Source organism: Artibeus jamaicensis, unplaced genomic scaffold (genome assembly GCF_021234435.1).
Source record: "Artibeus jamaicensis isolate MK-2021 breed Jamaican fruit bat unplaced genomic scaffold, CSHL_Jam_final contig_410, whole genome shotgun sequence".
In the NCBI taxonomy this organism is placed as follows: Eukaryota; Metazoa; Chordata; class Mammalia; order Chiroptera; family Phyllostomidae; genus Artibeus; species Artibeus jamaicensis.
Window position 1 is genome coordinate 2,010,088 of NW_026521820.1, and position 21,343 is coordinate 2,031,430.

A 21,343-nucleotide genomic window follows, 5' to 3' on the forward strand; every position below is an offset into this window, starting at 1 on the left:
CTTGAGCCATGTTTTGATCTGTTCATGCCTGTTACATATGAGGAGCAGAGCCATAGTTGTTCACCAGGGTGGGGCCACCCAGGGTGCTGGGTTGTGATGCTGTATGTGGGGGCGAGGTCAGAGAGGGACAATAGTGCTCCCCTCTGCCGCTTCCCACAGCTGGGGCCTGTGTGGTTCGTGTCACTGCTCATTCCACCGATTTATCTGCACGAGAATGTGTGACCCGTTTTCAGCCCTCAGTGGGTCCACCGCCTTGCGCCCTCAGTGGGTCCGTCCACTAATCCACACCTGGGATCCACCCATAGCTGGCTCGGGAGCCCGGGTCGGTCCAGTGGATCTTTCCTGCCCGACCCCAGTCTGCTGCTGGTTCTGCCCCTCTTACCAGTTTGGTTGATGGGTTCGTTGTTTTTAGACTTCTGTATAGTTCAATTTTCTGTGGTTCAGCTGCATTTTTGTTGCTAAAACTTTGTTGTTTTTAAACTTGGTTGTGGGAGTAGGCACAGTGTTCCCACCTATGCCTCTATCTTGGCGGAAGTCCACAAGTTGCTTTTCTTGCTGCTTTAAAAACTGTCTTTGTATAACTTTGATAATTTACTTATAATGTGTCTTGGTGTGAATCTCTTTGGATCCATCTTACTTGGAAACTTTTGGGTTCCTGGAAGTGGATGTCTGTTTCTTTCCCCAGGGTAGGAAAGTTTTCAGTCATTATTTGTTAGAAAAGCTTTTTTCCCCTTTTTCTCTCTCTTTTCCTCTGGTGACTCCTATAACATATATATATATATCAGTACACATAAATGTACTGATATATATATATATATATCAGTACACACCGTACACTGATATATATAAATATATCAGTACATATAATCAGTACACATATATATATATATATATATATATATATATATATATCAGTACACATAAAAATATCCCTAAAGTCTTAAGCTATCTTTACACTTAAAATTTTTTTTCTCCTCTACTTCTTATCTTCCATTACCCTGTTGTTCACTGATCCTTAGTTCAGTTTGATCTAGTCTGCTGTAGAAGTCCTTTGTTGAATTTTTCAGTATAGTATTGATTGTATTCTTCTGCTGTGTGATTTCTGCTTGGTACTTTATATTTCCTATCTCTCAGTTATTTTCACATTAAAATTCTCTCTTTGTTCATGAATTTGCTCTCCTGACCTTATGAGCATCTTTATGAGTATTATTTTGAACTCTCTGTTAAGTAATTTGCTTGCTATTTCATTAAGCTTGGTTTTTGGAGACTTATCTTGTACTTTTGTTTATGATATATTCCCTTTTTTCCTTCATTTTCCTTGATTCTCTACGTTGATTTTTGGATATTAGATCAAACAGCCATCTCTCCTTGTCTGGACAGACTGATCTCATGTAAGAGAGGAACCTTGTCAGTCAGGCTGTCCTGAGCTCCTTATTGCATGCCAAATAAGTGATTGTGCAAGCCACCATCTTTGTTCTTAGTGGTTCCCAATATTTAAGGCCAAGCCAAGATCTGTCAGTGTCCCAAAGAGAAGGACTGCAGTTAGTACATTGATGCAGGCTGATTAAAAGCTAAAACCTCAGGCAGCAGCTGGGAAAGTATGCATTAAAATCCCTTCCACACCGAAACTGGGAAATGCACATTTTTGCCTACTTCTTGAGTCCAGGTTTGTAGCCATGATGGGTGTTCCCCTGCCCATGTCAAAAGTGCTTCTCTGTTTACTACAGTCCTATGAGACTCATGAATGCAAGTTCTATTATCTATCAGGGCTAGCCTATTTGGGAGCCAGCCCGTTAGGTGGCAGGTATAAGAGATGACACATTAGATGTGTGTACACACTCTTCTAAGGAGATACTGGCAACTTGGTTTTCTTGTTGCAGTGAGCTGGAAGATGAAAGCAGGGAAAGTACCTACTAAGTCTTTTGGGCTCTTGGGAGAATCACAGCCAGATGCATGATAATTAGAAGCTGGACCCTAAAACAGCAGCTTGTCAAGCATGCAGTAAAGTCCCTTCTAGGAACAGACTGGAAAATAGGCGTTTTTGCCTTCTCTCTCTATGATCTTTCATTCTAGCTCCAGGATTGGGGGTGCAAGTAGCTGCAACAGGGCTTGTGTGCGTGTTAACACTGCTTTTTTTTTTGTTTGATACAATTCTATGGGACTCACACATGCAAGTTCTATTAGCTTTCACAGATAAGTAATTTCAGTTCCTAATTCAGTCAACAGCCAGAAAAGCTAGGGGACTAGATGTATGGTATAAAATCTTTCCTTCTCAAGGTGAACTTTGGAATTGAGGGTTTCTTCCCAATTGTATGGTGCTGTGCCAGGCGTGAGATTTATAGTAAGAGTGTGTCTAAGCATTTTCTACCAATTTTGATGCAGGCATTTTCTCAGTCACCCAACAAACAGGAGTCACTCTGGTAGTTTTTGGACGCTTCTGAGGGAATTCTTCCATGTAATCTGTACCTTCTGTTCAGCCATGAAGGTAGAAAAATTCAGGAGCCTCCTATAATGCCATCTTGACCCAGAGTGCCAGGAATTTTTTTTAATTACATTTATTGGGGAAACACTGGTTAATAACATTGTATGAATTTTAGGTGTACAACATTATAATACAACATCTGCATTTTCTGTTGTGGCCCACCAGATAAAGACTAGTTTCCTTCTGCAACCTCCTTTACTCTTTTCATCATCCTCCCGCCACCCTTCCTCTCTGATAACAACCATTCTGTTGTATCTATGAGTTTAGGGTGTTTTCGTCTTGTTTGTTCAGTGGTTGCTCTTCATTTCATGTACCACATATGAGTAAAATTATGTGTTTCTTCTCCTTTCTCATCTGATTTCTTTTTTGAAATTTATTTTATTGATTATGCTATTACAGTTGTCCTACTTTTCTCCCTTGTGTCCCCCTCCACCCAGTAAACCCCAATGCTTCTGGCACACTATATCCTTCAGTTCACAGGGTCATGCATATAAGTTCTTTGGCTACTCCATTTCCTATCCTATTCTTAACAGCCCCATATCTCTTCTGTATCTACAATTTGTACTTCTTAATCCTTGCATCTTTGCCCCCAATCTCAATCTTACCCCTCCCACTGATAACCCTCCAAATGATCTCCATATCTATGATTCTGTTTCTGTTCTTCCTGTTTGCTTAGTTTGTTTTTTAGATTCAATTGTTGATAGTAGTGAGTTTATTGTCATTTTAATGTTGGGTTCATCTATTTTTTTCTTAAGTAAGTACCTTTTATATTTCATATGACAATGGCTTGGTGAGGATGAACTCCTTTAGCTTTACTGTGTCTGGGAAGCAATTTACCTTCCCCTTGATTCTAAATGATAGCTTTGCTGGATAGAGAAATCTAGGTTGTAGGTCCTTCCTTTTCATTACTTTGATTGCTTTTTGCCAGTTTCTTCTAGCCTGCAAAGATTCTTTTGAGAAATCAGCTGATAGTGTTATGGGAACTCTTTTCCATGTAACTAACTGTTTTTCTCTTGCTGCTTTTAAGATTCTTTCTTCAACCCTGGCTGGTGTGGCTCAGTGGATTGAGCACCAGAATGTGAAGGCACATGCCTGGATTGCAGGCCGGATCCCCAGTTGGTGGCATGTGAGAGGCAACTGATTGATGAATCTCTCACACACATCAACACATCAATGTTTCTCTCCTTCTCTTTCTCCCTCTCTTCCCCTCTCTCTAAAAATAAATAAATAAAAATCTTTTAAAAAAGATTATCTAGAATTTTCCACCAAGATGGAATCATACGTAGATACACTTTGCCTCCTAGCACAATCAAAAGAAGGACAAAAACAAATTAAAAAAAACCCAGAACTGCCAGAAAATTGATTTGTATGGAAGTCCAAAAACCAAGGAGTTAAAGAAGAAACATTCATTCAGACGGGTAGGAGAGTGGAAATGGGCAGCTGGGACAGAAAGGATGCTTGGGTGGAGAACCAGACAGTCCAACATTTGTGTATGGATAAACCAGGCGGAACAACTGGGGAGCAAGACAAACCATGCAACCCAGGGTTTCAGTGCTGGAAAATGATGCCTCAAAACCTTGGTGGTAATAACCTGGAGGGGTTGAAGAGGCACAAGAAGCTCCTAGCCTCACAGAAGAATCTGTAGGAGAGACTCACAGGGTCCTATAGTGTACACAAACCCACTCACCTGGGAATCAGCACCAGAAGGGCCTAATTTGTTTGTGGGTAGTGGGGGAAGTGACTGAAGGCTGGTGAGAGCCCAGCAAGTGGCACTGATTCCAACTGGAACCCTCCCCAACATACATCACCACAACACAGTGACCTGGGTTGTCCCACCCTGGTGAATATCTAAGGCTCCACCCCTTTCAATGTAACATCTGGGTCAACACAAAAAAAATATGGCCCATATGAAAGAACAGATCAAAGCTACAAAAATAGAACTAAGCAATGAAGACAAAGCCAACCTATCAGATGCTGAATTCAAAACACTGGTAATCAAGATGCTCACAGAAATGGTTGAGTATGGTTGCAACATAGAGGAAAAGTGAAGCCTATGCAAAATTACATGGGAAATGTACAAGGAACCAACAGTGAAGGAAAGAAAAATAAGATTTAAATCAACAGTATGTAGAAAAAAAATAAACATTCAACCAGAACAGAATGAAGAAAGAAGAACTCAAAAAAATGAGGAGGGGCTTAGTAACATCCAGGACAACTTTAAACATTCCAACCTCTGGATCATAGGGGTGCCAGAAGGAAAAGAGGAAGACTGAGAAATTGAAAATTTATTTGAGAAAATAATGAAGGAGAACTTCCTTATACTGGCAAGGGAAATAGCCTTCCAGTAAGTCCAAGAAGCTCAGGAAGTTAGACCTAAGGAAGCACATACCAAGGCACATCAAAATTACATTACTCAAGAATAAAGATAGAAAGGGAATCTTAAAAGCAGCAGGAGAAAAGGAGACAGTTATTTACAAAGGAGTTCCCGTAAGACTATCAGCTGATTTCTCAAACCTTGCAGGCGAGAAGGAGCTGGAAAGACGAATTCAAAGTCATGAAAGGCAAAGATGTACATCCAAGATTATTCTATCCAGCAAAGATACTGTTTATAATGGAAGGGCAGATAAAGTGCTTCCCAGATAGGGTAAAGTTCAAGGAGTTCATCAACACCAAGCCCTTATTATACAAAATGTTAAAGAAACTTATCTATGAAAAAGACAAAGATAAAAAATATGAAGACCACAATGACAATAGACAACTATCAACAACTGAACCTAAAAGAATAAAAATGAAAACAAACTAAGCAAACAACTAGAACAGGTACAGAAACACAAAAATGGAGATGACATGGAAGGCTATCAGTAGGCAGGGGGAAAAGTGGGGCAAATGTTACAGGGAATAAGCATAAATAGTAGGTACAAAATAGAAAGGAGGGGTTAAGAATAGTATAGGAGGAGAGGGAGAAGATGGCGGGGGAGTAGGATGGAGATGATTCCACTTTCCCCCAGGCATGGGAGACAGACCTGGCTGATCTGCGGAGGAACACAGCAAATAGCCAAAAGTGCCCCAACATACAGAAAAATTGGAGTCCAGTAACTGTAGTGGACACTGAGGGACCAGATGGTGAGGAGATGGCTGTGGGTCAATAAGGTCCAAGGAACCAGCACAGAGGCTGCAGGCTGAGGCTGCCATCTCGACCAAGCTGGGTGCCAGTGGCCAGATGGGTCTACTGCTAATTCTTTGGGAACTGAGGGCTGGCAACAAGGTCCTTGGAAAAGAGCTGGGTCATCAGCTCCCTCCCCACCTGGCTGGGCACAGTTTGAAAAACGCCAGGTGAGACGGGTTTGCTTAAGTGTCAGAGAGAGAAATGGGCACTAGGAGGCAAACATGGGGGCCTTGATCACCCTCGGAGTCTGCAGTCTCCTCCTGCTTGGAAGAATTGAGAGTCGTCCTTGCACTCCCCCATAGCACTGGGTAAGGTTCCCACCCAAACCTGCGGGAGCCTGGAAGACTGGCAGGGAGTGTGCACATGCACACTCCCAGGGAAAGAGTGCTCTAAAGAAGATACGAATTCCCTTAGAGGGGCGCTGGGGATAGGCACTAGTCACGATCTTCAGAGGGTGCTCGTGAGACCAGATGAGATCACCAAGAAGAGAAAAAGGCCACACCAATCGCCCCTAAGCCTACTACAGACAGTGAGACCAGAAAAAACGGTCTGGCCAAATGGAAAAAATTAAGAGGTGTTTTTTTTAAATGTATTTATTGATTATGCAATTAGAGTTGTCCTATTTCCTCCCCTTCATTCCCCTCCACCCTGCACACACATCTCCTAACATTCCCCCCCAATTTAGATTATGTCCACGTGTCTCAAGTTCTTTAGATTCTATATTTCCCGTACTATTCTTGCCCTCCCCTGTCTGTTTTCTACCTACTGTCTATGCTACTTATTCTCTGTATCTTCTCCCCCTTCTCCTCCCATTCCCCTGTTGCTAACCCTCCTTGAGATCTTCATTTCTATGGTTCTTCTCCTGATCTAGCTGTCCTCTTAGTTTGCTTTTGTTTTAGGTGTGGTTGTTACTAACTGTGAGTTTGCTGTCCTTTCACTGTTCATCTTTTTTCTCTTCTTTTTCTTAGGTAAGTCCCTTTAACATTTCATATAATAAGGGCTTGGTGATGATGAACTCCTTGCATTTGACCTTATCTGAGAAGCACTTTATCTGCCCTTCCATTCTAAATGAAAGCTTTGCTGGATAGAGCAATCTTGGATGGAGGTCTTTGGATTTCATGACTTGGAATAATTCTTTCCAGCCCCTTCTTGCCTGTAAGGTATCTTTGGAGAACTCAGCTGACAGTCTGATGGGAGCGCCTTTGTAGGTGACTGTCCCTTTATCTCTTGCTGCTTCTAGGATTCTCTCCTTCATTTTAATTTTGGCTAATGTAATGATGATGTTCCTTGATGTGTTCCTTCTTGGGACCAACTTCTTTGGGACTCTCTGAGCTTCCTGGATTTCCTGGAAGTCTATTTCCTTTGCCAGATTGGGGAAGTTCTCCTTTATTATTTGTTCAAATAAGTGTTCCACTCGTGGCTATTCCTCTTCCCCTTCTGGTATCCCTATAATTCGGATGTTGGAACGTTTAAAGATGTCCTGAAGGTTCCTAAGCCTCTCTTCATTTTTCTGAATTCTTGTTTCTTCATTCTTTTCTGTTTGGTCATTTTTTCCTTCCTTGTGGTCCACTCCCTTGATTTGAGTCCCAGTTTCCTTTCCATCACTATTGCTTTCCTGTGCATTTCCCTTCATTTCAATTAGTTTAGCCTTCACATGTTCCTCTAATTTGTAACTAAAATCAACCAGTCTGTGAGCATCCTGATCACCAGTGTTTTAAACTGTGCATTTGATAGGTTGGCAATTTCTTGGTCGCTTAGAGTTATTGGCTCTGGGGCTTTGAGTTCTTCTTAAGCCATGTTTTGGTCTGTTTGCTCCTGTTACGAAGGAGTGGAGCCTGAGGTATTCACCAGGGCAGGGCCACCCAGGTTGCTGGGTTGTGATGTTGTATGTAGGGGTGAGGTCAAAAAGGGGCAACAGCGGTCCCCTCTGGTGCTTCCTACTGCTGGGACCTGTGAAGTCTGCCTCACTGCTCACTCCTTCACCTAGTTTATCTGCATGCAAATGTGTGACCGCGGTCAGCCTGCCGCCTTTTGCCCTTATTGGGTCTGCCCGTCGCAACCCCACAACTGGTATCTACCAACTGCTGCCCATCGCCTGGGAGGGTCTGGCCGAGTTTTCCTGCATAACCCTGCTCCGCCAGTCACTGGCTCCGCCCTTCTTACCAGTCTGGCTGAATGGTTCATTGTTGTTGGACTTCTGTATAGTTCAATTTTCTGTGATTTCGTTGTGTTTTTGTTACTAAAATTTTGTTGTCTTTAAACTTGGTTGTGGAAGAAGTAACAGTGCTTCCACCTATGCCTCCATCTTGGCCGATTCTATACACTTTTTTTTCTTTTTTTTCAGCAATCTTTTATTTTTTTAAATTTATGATTGTTTTATTTTTCAGTAGTTTTCCCCTTTCTTTCCTTCTTTCTTGTATTATTCCTTCTTCCTTTCTTTCCAAATTTATCACTTTTTCCTCCCTTCCACTGCCTTCCCCCTGCCCAAGTGAGACAAAAAACTTGGAACTGCAAAAAAAAAGTGACTTAAACCCAAAGAGGGGGCATCCCAACAGTACAGACAGAGAGACAAATTTCACTTAGCTAAAGCACAGAAACTACACATTACTGCATATTTGAGTTATTATTTTTTTCATTATTCTTACATCTTTTATTTTAATAGTATCTTTGCATTCTTCCTCTTTCTTTATAGTCTTCTTTGCTTTGGCTGGATGTACTGTATCATCTGACAGGTTTCCCCTGTCCCTGCATTCGTAGTGTGTTGCTAATTTAATGCTCCTTACTTCCCCTTGCTCCATTAGTACACTATTGAAGGTCCAATACTCCCTAATCTTGGTATCTTATAGATTCTGTCATATGATTGTTGCTCTAATACTATTGTATATAATAGCTATTCCACACTATTGTAAATACTAAACAACACCCCTCCCAGATCTTAGCTTACTTCACGGTTTCCTGATTATATACTACTGTAGTGATTAACTCTGTTCTCTTTCACACTACACCTATTTACCATCCTATATTCTCACCTTACCTCACAATCTGACTTCCCACAAACTCACTGCTTTCTAGAAGAAACTCACAAAAATTCCCTCTCCAACAAGAGCCCTATCTTCTTTCCATCCATTCTGAAAAGTGGCTAGTAGGGTTGAAGACTACAGTTATCACTATACATAAGCAAAGAATCTCCTATCTCTACTCTACCAGCTGATACTGTAAATATCATAGAATACTCTCCTGCTGTCATAAACCATTTTTCCTTCCCCTTCAACTGATCACACACACAAAAAAGAGCAGGTGGAAGAGGTGAACTCCAGGATACCCACTGGAAGAGGAAACCCAACAACAAAGGAACCACCAACAAATAAAAACAGAAAAAGGTGAAGGAGGGAATAGAAACCACACAAACCTCAATCCAAGACCTATCTGGAAATACAACCAAACAGTGGAGAAACTGCCCAGGGCAAACAACTGATCAAGAGCAAAAGAGAATCCTGAAAACTGTACACACAGAACTAGCTTCAACACAACCTGCTCTCACCAGCACAACAAATTAAAATAGGTGGTGGACAAAAGGACCATCAGTTCACCAGCTGGTGGGAAGGACCCACAAAAGAAAGACTCCACAACAAGCAAACCCAAAGACAAACGAAGACCCAATGTAAAGGACAGCCCAAGACCAGTGAGCTTGGGAGATCAAGGAGACTACACCACTGAATCTCACAGGTATTATACCACAGAAGTGCACACCATAAACCCAGGCAGCGGGAACAAATCAATTTAAGAAGCTGAAGCTAACAAGAAGAGTCTCACAAACAATGGGAAGACAAAGAAACAATCCCCAAATGAAAGGAAAGGAGGAAGCATCAGAAAAAATGGTAGATGAAATAGAGGTAAGTCAACTATCACATATTGAATTCAAAGCACTGGTTATCAGGAAGTTCAAAGAACTCACAATGACCTACCAAAAACTACAGGGGAATTTCAATGAACTCACTGCAAACTATATCAACATGAAAAAGGAAATAGAAACTATCAACAAGGGCCAAGAGGAAATGAAGACTACAATTTCTGAACTGAAGAACACAGAGGAAGGCATTAAAAGCAGGATCGATGAAGCAGAATATCTGATCGGTGAGTTGAAGGACAAAGTAGAAATAACTCACAGAAGGAGTAAGAAAAGAAAAAGAGGCTCAGAAAGAATGAAGAGGAATTAAGAGAAATGCAAGCAATATGAAACGTAACAATATCCAAATAATAGTGATACTAGAAGAAGAAAGGATAGAAAATCTATTTCAAAAAGTAATGATGGAAAACTTCCGTAATTTGATTAAAGAACAACTCACACAAATCCAGGGAACACAGAGTCCCAATGAAGAGGAACCCAAAGGGGCCCACTTCAAGACATATCATCATTACAATGGCAAAATTCCAAGACAAAGAGAGGATCTTAAAGGCACCAAAAAAGAAAAAGAAGGTAACATACAAGGGAGCCCCAATAAGGTTAGCTGCTGACTTCTCAATGGAAATGCTTCAAGTTAGAAGAGAATGGCACGAAATAGTCCAAGTAATGAGAACCAGAGGCCTGCAACCAAGGCTACTTTATCCTGCAAGGCTCTCAATCAAGATAGAAGGCCAAATAAAGAGCTTCCAAGACAAAAGAAGTCTAAAAAAATACATCTCCACCAAACCAGCTCTGCAGGAGATGCTATAAGGACTGCTTTAAGGAAAGGAAGGAAAACAGAGATATAGGAACACAGGTACAAAAATGGCAAAAAAGAGTACCCATCATTAATAACTTTAAATGTAAATGCATTAAATGCTCCAAGCAAAAGACACTGAATAACTGAATGGATAAGAAAGCATGACCCACATATATGCTGCCTAGAAGAAATCCACCTCAGGAAAAAAGACGTACACAGACTAAAAGTAAAGTCCTGGAAACAAATTTGCCAAGCAAATGAACAGGAAAAAAAAAGCTGGGGTAGCAATACTCCTATCAGACAAAATAGATTTTAAAAGAAGGGCCATAAAGAGAGACCCAGAAAGTCACTTCATAATACTCAAAGGAAGAATCCACCAAGACACTAAAATCATAAATATATATGCACCCAACATAGGACCACCCAAATATATAAAGAAAGTCTTAGAGGACTTCAAGAAAAAGACTGATAGCAACACAATTATAGTAGGGGATTTTAATACCCCACTGTCACATGTGTACAAATCTTCCAAACAAAATATCAACAAAGATATTGTGGCATTGAACAACACCCTCGATGAAATAAACTTAACTGATACATATAGAGCCCTTCATCCCAAAGAAGCTAAATACACATTCTTTTCAAATGTACATGGAGCATTTTCAAAGTTATACCACCTGATACAACAGAAAACAAGCCTCAACTAATTTAAGAAAATTGAAATCATACCAAGCATTTTCTTCGACCACAAGGGACTGAAACTGGAAACCAACCCCAAGGGAAAAGACCCAAAACACCCAAAATCATAGAGATTGAACAGCATGCTATTAAATAACGAATGGGTCAAGAATGAAATTAGGGAAGAAATCAAAAACTTTCTGGAAACAAATGAAAATGAACTCACAACAACACAAAACTTATGGGACACAGCGAAGGCAGTACTGAGAGGGAAGTTCATAGCAATACCGGCCTACCTAAAGAAGATAGAAACAGTTCAAAAAAAAACAACCTAACCCTACACCTGCAAGAACTTGAGGAACAACAACAAAGACAGCCCAGAGCAAGTAGAAGGAAGAGTATAACCAAGATCAGAGCAGAATTAAATGATACAGAGATTAAAAGCACAATTCTAAGGATCAATGAATACAGGAGCTGGGTTTTGCAAAATATAAACAAAATAAACAACCCTTTAGGTAGGCTCATCAAGAAAAGGAGAGAGAGGGCCCAAATAAACACAATCAGAAATGAAAGAGGAAAGAATACAACTGATGCCACTGAAATACAAAAGATTGTAAGAAATTACTATGAAGACCTTTATGTATACCAAGAAATTTGAAAGCTTAGGTGAAATGGATAAATTTCTAGAAAAATATAATCTTCCAAAACTCAGTGAAGAAGCAGAAAGCCTGAACAGGCCAATAACAACAAATGAAATTAAAACAGTATTCCAAAATCTCTCAATGCAGAAAAGCCCTGACCAGATGGTTTCTAGGACAATTCTACAAAGCATTTGAGGAAAGCTATCCCCTATTCTTCACAGACTATTCCAAAAAATCAAAATGATGGAAGACTCCCAAAATCTTTGTATGAAGCCAGCATCATCCTTATCCCAAAACCAGAGAAAGACACAACGAAGAAAAAAATCTTCAGGCCAATATTGCTGATGAACATAGATGCTAAAATTTTCAACAAAATATTGGCAAACCGCATCCAACAATACATTAAAACGATCATACACCATGACCAAGTGGGATTCATCCCAGGGATGCAAGGATGGTTCAATATTCGCAAATCATCACATAAACAAAAAGAAAAAGGTACAACACCCATTTCTGATAAAAACACTTAGGAAAGTGGGAATAGAGGGAGCCTTCCTGAATATGTCCCTTTATATTCCCTTCAAAGGCCATATATGAGACCTAAAGCCAACATCATACTCAATGGGCAAAAACTAAACTCTTTTCAACTAAGTCAGGAACAAGACAAGGTTGTCCACTTTCACCACTTCTATTCAATATAGTACTGGAAGTTTTAGCCACAGTGATCAGACAAGACAAGGAAATAAAAGTCATCCAAATCAGAAAGGAGGAAACAAAAGTGTCACTGTCTGCAGATGACATGATAGTGTAAATGGAAAATCCTATAGACTCTACCCAAAGACTGATCGACCTAATAAAGGAATTTGGCAAAACAGTGGGATACAAAGTCAATATCCAGAAATTAAAGGCATTATTGTATACCAACAATACAACAGCAGAAGCAGAAATCAAGAAAAAAATCCCATTCAATATAGCAAAAAGAAAAATAAAATATCTGGGAATAAACCTAACCAAGAAGGTAAAAGACCTGTATGCAGAAAACTACACAGCACTGAAGAAGGAAATCAGGGAAGACACAAACAAATGGAAACATATACCTTGTTCATGGATTGGAAGAATTAACATCATCAAAATATCCATACTACCCAAAGCAATTCACAGATTCAATGCAATACCTATTAAAGTACCAATGACATACTTCACAGACATAGAACAAATATTTCAAAAATTTATATGGAACCATAAACAACCCTGAATAGCAGCTGCAATGTTGAGAAAGAAAAACAAAATAGGAGGGATTACAATACTTGATACCAAACTGTATTATATAAGGCCACTGTAATCAAAACAGCCTGGTACTGGCATAAAACCAGGCATATAGATCAATGGAACAGAACAGAGAATCCAGAAGTAAACCCAGCTCTCTACAGTCAATTAATATTCGACAAAGGGATCAAAAACAGAAAATGGACTAAAAATAGCCTCTTCAACCAATGGTCTTGGGAGAACTGGACAGCTATATGCAAAAACATGAAACTCAAGCACCATACACTATACACCAAAATAAACTCAAGGTAGATAAAAGACATAAATATAAGCTGTGACACCATTAAAGTACTAGAGAACATTGGCAGGAGAATCTCAGATATTTCATGTATCAACATTTTTACTGATATGTCTCCCAGAGCAAGGGACATAAAAGAAAGAATAAACAAATGGGATCTCATCAAAATTAAAAGTTTTTGCATGGCTAAAGAAAATAGTATTAAAATCAAAAGAGAACTGATTGTATGGGAAAACATAATTGCCAATGATATCTCAGACAGGGGTTTGATCTTCAAAATATGCAAAGAACTTACACGACTCCACTCTGAGAAGACACACAGCCCAATTAAAAAGTGGGCAAAGGACTTGAACAGACATTTCTCCAAGGAAGACATACAGAAGATCCAGAGACACATGAAAAGATGCTCAGTATTGCTAGGTACCAGAGAGATGCAAATTAAAACCAGAATGAGATACCACTTTACACCAGTCAGAATGGTCATCCTAAACAAAGCAACAAACAACAAGTGTTGGAGAGGGTGTGAGGAAAAGGGGGCCCTAGTTCACTGTTGGTGGGATTGCAGACTGGTACAACCATTATGGAAAACAGTATGGAATTTTCTCAGGAAACTAAAAATGGACCTGCCTTTTGACCCAGCATTTCTACCACTAGGATTATATCCAAAGAAGTCTAAAACACCAATCCAAAAGAACCTATGCACCCCAATGTTCATAGCAGCACAATTTACAATAGCCAAGTGCTGGAAGCAACCTAGGTGTCCATCAGTAAATGAATGGATCAAAAAACTATGGTGCCTTTACACAATGGAATTCTATGCAGCAGAAAGAAAGAAGGAGCTCCTACCCTTTGCTACAGCATGGATGGAACTGGAAAACATTATGCTGAGTGAAATAAGCCAGGCGCTGAAAGACAAATACCATATGATCTCACCTTTTACAGGAAGGTAAACAATAAACAAACAAGCAAGCAAAATTTAACCAAAGATACTGAAATAGAGAACAGGTGGGGAGAACAGTGACCAGAGGGGAGGGAGGAGGGAATTTCATGGGAAAAAGTGGAATGATTTACAGGAACTAGTATAAAGGACACATGGACAACAACTAAGGGGGGGGGGATGGGAGGGAGGTGGGGAGCCCTGAGGGGGGGTTGGGCTGGGATGGGAGTAAAAGACAGAAAACTGTACTTGAACAACAATTTAATAAATAAATTTTAAAAAAACAAGAAAGGTTATTGGTATTATATTAGAAATGTCAGAAAGAATATATGTATCAGTTTAACTATAAAAGAGAGACGTGTAACTAAACTTTAAACAACTAGAAGATCAGAACATCATCAAATAAGTGATGTGACTGTGGCATGATAATTTGATTTACAATTACCCATGGTTTTAATTTATGCTTCTTATTGTTTGTTTTTTAGTCATTGTATTGCTTAGATTTCCAAAGGGATGAGAAAGGAAAAGAATTAAAGTTCTTTTACTCATTAAAAAAATAAAGTAAAATCAACAATAATATAAAATTTAGGTAACATTGATAGATATTAAAATTGAAATGCAGCCCTGGCTGGTGTAGCTCAGTGGATTGAGCGTGGGCCTGTGAAGCAAATGGTTGCCGATTCGATTCCTAGCAGGACACATGCCTGGGTTGCAGGCCGGGTCCCCAGTGGAGGACACATGAAAGGCAACCACACATTGATATTTCTCTTCTACTTTTTCTCCTTCCCTTCCCCTCTTTCTAAAAATAAATAAATAAATAATTTTAAAAAATTGAAATGCAGAGATACAATACTCTTACAGATAGTTTACCTCAAAGTCTATCAGCTGTAGGTCAGCTATCAGTGTCACCAGCAGCCCACTATTGTAGAGTTCTTGTGCTATCTGAGCCACAGCCTCTGTTGGGGTTTCTTTGTCATTTGTACCACAGAGAATTTCTTTCATTACTTGCAGTGATTTCGACACTTCTTCTGAAGCCTAGTGACCAAAAAGTATGGTATGACTTAAGCAAATAAAAGTTTTCAGGCTATAAACAAATAAATGAACAAAAATAATTTATTTAGGCCCTATTTATTTATGATCAAAAAACACTGTACAGTTACAGACAAAAACCTTTTAGTAAGCACTGCTTTTTTATTTTAAAAAATACTAAAATTTATATATACACAAAATATCTCTAATATTTAGTCAACATAACTGGAAAAAGATTCTTTTAAACCTACTCAGACACAGACAACTTTGTTAGTAATTAATTGTAAATTTAACTCTTGAAAATTAAATTTTAAAAACTTATTGGTAGCTACTAGTCTTAAAGCATTTGCTAAGGTTTTGCAACAGTCCCTATTTTTCTGATTTTTAAAAAAGATTTTATTTATTTATTTATTTATTTTTAGAGGGAGGGCAAGAGAAGGAGAGAAACATGGATGTGGGAGTGATACATCCATTGGTTGCCTCTTGTACTCCCCCAAGTGGGGCACTGGCCCACAACCCAGGCATATGCCTTGACTAGGAATCAAACTGGTGACATTTTGGTTCACAGGCTGGCACTCAGTCCACTGAGCCACACTAGACAGAAAATATTTCTGATTTTTAAATGGACTAGGTATAAAATCATAAGTTGTCAAAACCCATAAACTTTCTTTGTCAATCTCCTTTCCCCTCACACACAGTCATCATCTTTTTTGATATCTATAAAACTTAAACAACAACAAAAAAATTCACTACATTTAAAGAATAATAGGAAAATCCATAGAGGTAGATTAGTGCGTACTAGGGCTGGTGAGGGTAGAATGAGATATGACTGCTAATAGGGTACAGTTTCTTTTGGGGGTTGAAAATATTCTGGAATTAGATAGTGGTGATGGTTATACAACCTTGAGTATACTAAAATGGTACACTTTTAAATGTCAATTATATGGAATGCAAATTATATCTCAATAAAAAGTTTAAAAAATTAATACAGATGAAGAGAGGAGAGCAGGGCAATTAGTTAACAATTTGATTTGCTGACCATTTAAAAATATATACCCTGTTTTTTGGACCATAAGACACACCCAAATTTTTGAAGAGGAAAATAGGGAGAAAATTTTGAAGCAAAAAATGTGGTAAAATATTTAATAACATAAATAACATAATATTTCACCAATGTAAATGTAAACAGACCTCAAATAACAGCATTAACAACCATTATTCCTCCCAAATTGTGGAGGAAGTTTGTCTTATAGTCCAAAAAATACAGTATATCACAGTTTTTAGTACTATAATAATTATAATTGAAGAAGGAAATAAAGAGAATAAGGCAATATAAAAATAATTCATAGTAGATGGCACTACTTAAAAAATCATTTCCAGCTATATTTTACGATCTGACTGAAGCAATCCTTAATTTATTAAATGTTAGAAGTTTTTTAAGTTGTGATATATATCCATAGAAGAGCACTTTAAACATATATATAAAGAGTTAAGCATAACCGTAATAAAGCAAACACCTTTGTTATCACTAAACAGCTCAAGAAACAACGTTTTAAGTACCCCAGAAGTTATCTGAATGGCCCTTTTTCAGCCTAAAGAAAAATTTTTATGTTTCTAATGCCAATCATTTATTTACTTTTCTTCATACTTTTCTCACCTATGTTTGCAGCCCAAAACAATATAGTTTAGTTCTGTTGATTTGGGATAGTACCTGTCCCCTTGTGAGATTCATCCATGCTGCTGCATGTAAGCAGCAGTTCTTAATTTTTGTTGCTCTACAGTATTTTAATGAGTGACCACTTCAATACCATCTCTACTGTTGATGAACATTTGGGTTGTTTTCATTGAGGGGTTATTATGAACAACAGAATGCTATGAACATTCTTGTACATGTCCTGAGCCCATGTTTAAGAATTTCTCTATAATTTATATCTAGTAGGAACACACAGCTTCCTATGTAACAGATAATACACTCAACTGGTTTCCAAAAACCAATTTACACTTTATTAGTCACAGTGAATCAAAGTTCTTATTGCTTTCCATACTTGTCAACACTTAAATCTGTCAGACAATTTTGCAAGGTAGACACATGTATTATGAATACATTACAGGTAATTGGACTTTTCCTGATTACAAATGAGGATGAGTATCTTTTTTCTGTTTTTAAATTTTTTTCTTAACTTTGTCATTTAGATTTACTCTTTTATGAGGATTATTTCTTTTTTTCTCTTTGGGCCAGTATTTGGCTTAATATTACAAAGTATACTAGGATTAAAATATATTTCTACATTACTTTCAAGATGTAGGATGAGAAGCATATTTCTACATCCTTACAAGAGAACAAGATTGTATCATACACTGAGACAGAAATATATTATGCACTCAAGGGTATTTATTTTATAGATATCTTTAATCTTATCATAAACTAGTCACTTTAGAGAGAAATCAAATATGCAGGAATCAACATTCCTTTGAGGATATGACTAAAACACTGAAAAGCCCTTCCTATGAGGAAGCTGTGCTGGGTAGGACCTTAAACAATGTTAAAATGAGGTTGCAAAACAGTAGAAACTATCAGCTGATCTTTAAATAAAAACTTCTTAGACTTTTAAGCTTGTAGTCTAGAGAGATCCAAGTTTCATCAGAGGCTCCAGGTAATGAATCAAGAGTGAAGACAACAGAATCAACAAGTATCAGGTGTGTAAAACCTGAACTCAACTTAAATGTATTTACAGTGACCCTGTGTGTCCCATCACAGACCATATTTGGAGTATTTCATTAAACTTTTATGTTGGTTTTTGGTCTTGAATACATATATTTTAAAAATAATGTTATTGTTTTAGCTCATACCTTGTCTGTTTTTTTGTCTTGCTTTTCCAAAGTGGCTAAGTTGTCTTTCAGAATTTTCACAATTTCTGCAGGATTTTTATGTGATTTACTAAAAAAAGGCATTTTTTTCATCTATAGAAATCACTTCTTCCAATATGGAATGCTAAAAACAAACATAAAAAAAACCATATTATAAATTTAACTCAACATAATTAAATTGTTATACTAAAATAATATAAGCTTTTAATTCAGTAATTTAAAACATTAAAATCCAACTAAAACGAGTTTCATCAAGTTTTAAGACAAATTTAAGCACATATAAAATATTTCTGAAACTTTACCTACATGGTTTTCCTCACAGTTTAAAAGTTTTCCTATAATAGAAACACAGGATTATATAAGAATGGGAAGAGAGAACAAGCTGGTATTTAAAACTAGATTATTTTGACTAAAAAAACTGATGATGATGATAATAGTAGATAAAATAAAATATGTAACACTGGAGTGGGATTAAGATCCACATACTATGGTACGGTAATATTTAAAAGCATGCTAATCCACAGCAATCACAAAATTACCATGTAAAATTATTTAGAATCTGTTCTTTTATCTTCAAATATTCGGCTGACTATACTCATTGATAAAATGAGGACTACCATGGTGGAGGGTGAGAAGAGTGGGAAAAGGAGTATCAATTCTTGTTTTTGAGAACATCTATTTACATAGAGCAGAGAAAGCCAAATACAGCTGTCATTGCCCTATTTATACTAAAAATGTAGGTATTGAGGGAAAAATGTTGTAATTGAAGGTTCCAGTTAGTTCAGGCATATTCATTTACTTTATACTTACCAAGAAAAATATTTCAAGCAATGCAGATATACATCAAAGGCTGCCATTAACCAATGACCCAGAGATAATAACTTATCAATTTGGTATAATATTTCTCCTCCTGAATTTTCCCTATACATATTAAAAATAAATGTATTTTAAGACAAAAATAGAATAGTACTAAATAATAGTATTTTGCAGCTTTCTGCAACTTTTTATAACTTGAATACCATTCTATAAGTGCATGTTTAGACATATAATATTTTATAGCAATATAGTATTCCATTATACAGATACATTATATAATTATTTGGCAAGTTCTCATAATTTATTTTACCAATACCCTACTGATGAACTTTTGGGTTAATAATACTATGTCTCCTAATATTTTTCTTATTAACAATGAAGATTATATGTAAATGTATACACAAATATGTATACCAGTTGATAGTAGCACTCTTCTAACCAGCTATTCCTGTGGTGTAACCTTGGCTATGATTCTATATTGCTTATTTCCCTAGATTCCTACTTCCTAATATAGTTCCCTAGTATTTGACAGATCAGTGAGTTACCTTACATCCTTCCAATAAATTACTTCAGTATTATTTGGAGTCAAGAATGTAATACACCTGGCTGGTGTAGCTCAGTGGCTTGAGCACAGGCCTGCGAAGCAAAGTATCGAGGTTCGAGTCCCAGTCAGGGCACATGCCTGGGTTGCATGCCAGTTCCCTGCAGGCTATTTCCCAGCAGGGGAAGCACTAGAGGCAACCATACATTGATGTTTCTCTCCCTCTCTCCTTCCCCTCTAAAGATAAATAAATAAAATATTTTTAAAAAAAGAATGTAATACATAGATGTTATGAAGTAGGAATCAAAACTGTTGGTAGAAATTTTGATATTAAACAGAAGACTTAAAAAACATTCCATGCTTTCAGTAGGGATGCCTTAACTTCCCAATGTGGGAGGGTAATGTGAAGGGGAACATGTCCACTTTTAGGGCAAGGATAAGTTTGAAAAGCATGTTACAGGACACCAGTCAGCCTTAAAGCTGATACAGAAAATTGACAGAGCATTGAAACGTAAATATGTGAAAATCACACTGATTCTCAGTGGGTGGTGTCAGGTGCAAAATGAAACAGCACTGGAAGAACATTGTGTCCTGTTGTAACCGGGCACAGCCAAGAAAGGGGCCCCCCAAAAAGGGATTTGAAATGGGGTCCAGAACTCAAGGTATCCAGTAAATATTAGAAAGATATATAAGATGTCCTCACCCCTTACCCCCCTGCCACAGGTGTCAGTTGGGGGAAGGGACAAATGGAGCAGGGCCATTGAGAGTTGTTTTGCATAGCAAGAGTTTTGCAGATAACCTCTAGAATAGTCATTTAACAGATCTATAACCTTTAACTGGTCTCACAGATATGTTAAATAGCTGTAGCCATGCTTTGAGCCAGGGAGCAGGGAGTGGCTTCCACCTAGGATGTAAATGGGAGGCCACACCCCCTCATTACAGCACCTGTGTGAGAGTTTGGAGTTGACTGGCTCCATGCCATGGGGCCACACCTGCCCAGACTCACTATGGCAGCCCAGTAAAGCTGGGAGGATATGGGAGTCTTGGCAGATATAACAGATTGTAGGAGTCGGAAATGGGGCTGCAAAGGAGAACTGGCGCGGGGATTTAACTGCAGACTCGGCAGCCATTAAAAAGAGAGAACCATGTGCTTTCAGCCAGAATAGGGACTCCTGCAGCCATGTGAGGGAGAATCACCATGCAGCTTTAGCAGAGAATTGCCACTCAGCTTTGGCAGAGTGGAGACCCTACCCCTGCAGCCAGGTGAAGAAGAAAGCCATGTACTTTTGGCAGAGTGCAGACCCCTGCAGCTTTGGTAGAGGAGGCCCAGGTGGCTGCGGGAGCGTTCTTTTTGGCCATGTGGCCTGGGAAGCAGGAGAGACTTTGCCTGGAAAAATGGGTACAAAAAACTCTTGCCAGTGGACCATGAGAAGGTGCCACATGGCTTTGGAGTAATTAGAGATCCTGCCTGGATGGCGACACAGCTGATGGTGCCAGCAACCTGAAACATGGATGTGTGCTTCTTTTTCTGAGTTATGGTACCCTGAATTAGGGCAGTGGGGGAAGGAAGCACTGTGGGTATCTGTGGCTATCCTTAAGGACTTTGATATATTAATGGGGACACTGGGCACTACTTTAAGTCTGTGTATAGCTTTAAATAAACCTTTCCTTTCCTTTTCACAAATCCTGGGCACTGAGAGATGTCTTTCCTCTGGCGGCGGACAGAAAAGCTCAGTAGGTATTAATATACCGTCTTTGGGAGGGGCCCATGTTGTTCTGTAACAGTTTTTGGCATCCCTGAGTGGGCCAAATGTTGCCCCCCACCCTTGGACCTCTATTCGGTAATACTGTCCCTTTATAAAACAAAAATAAAATTATAAAAATGCATTAGGTTTTTCTTTAGGCCTAAACATAAGTA

General features: G+C 38.5%; 1 protein-coding gene across 6 annotated transcripts in view; it reads right to left on the bottom strand.

The window, feature by feature from the left end:
- CAB39L (calcium binding protein 39 like) overlaps nt 1-21,343 on the bottom strand; it is a 155,039-nt gene that overhangs the window by 89,532 nt on the left and 44,164 nt on the right. For 3 of the 6 annotated variants that reach the window (XM_037154576.2, XM_037154572.2, XM_053665374.1), the window contains 2 exons: nt 18,051-18,192; nt 15,042-15,206 (listed from right to left, as the gene is read on the bottom strand). In XM_037154576.2, the coding sequence (XP_037010471.2) occupies nt 15,042-15,206; nt 18,051-18,161 (276 nt within the window). In that variant the 5' untranslated portion in view covers nt 18,162-18,192. Of the gene's footprint in view, nt 1-15,041; nt 15,207-18,050; nt 18,193-18,370; nt 18,404-21,343 lie in introns of those variants that run through there. The other 3 variants (XM_037154573.2, XM_037154574.2, XM_037154577.2) reach the window with 3 other exon arrangements.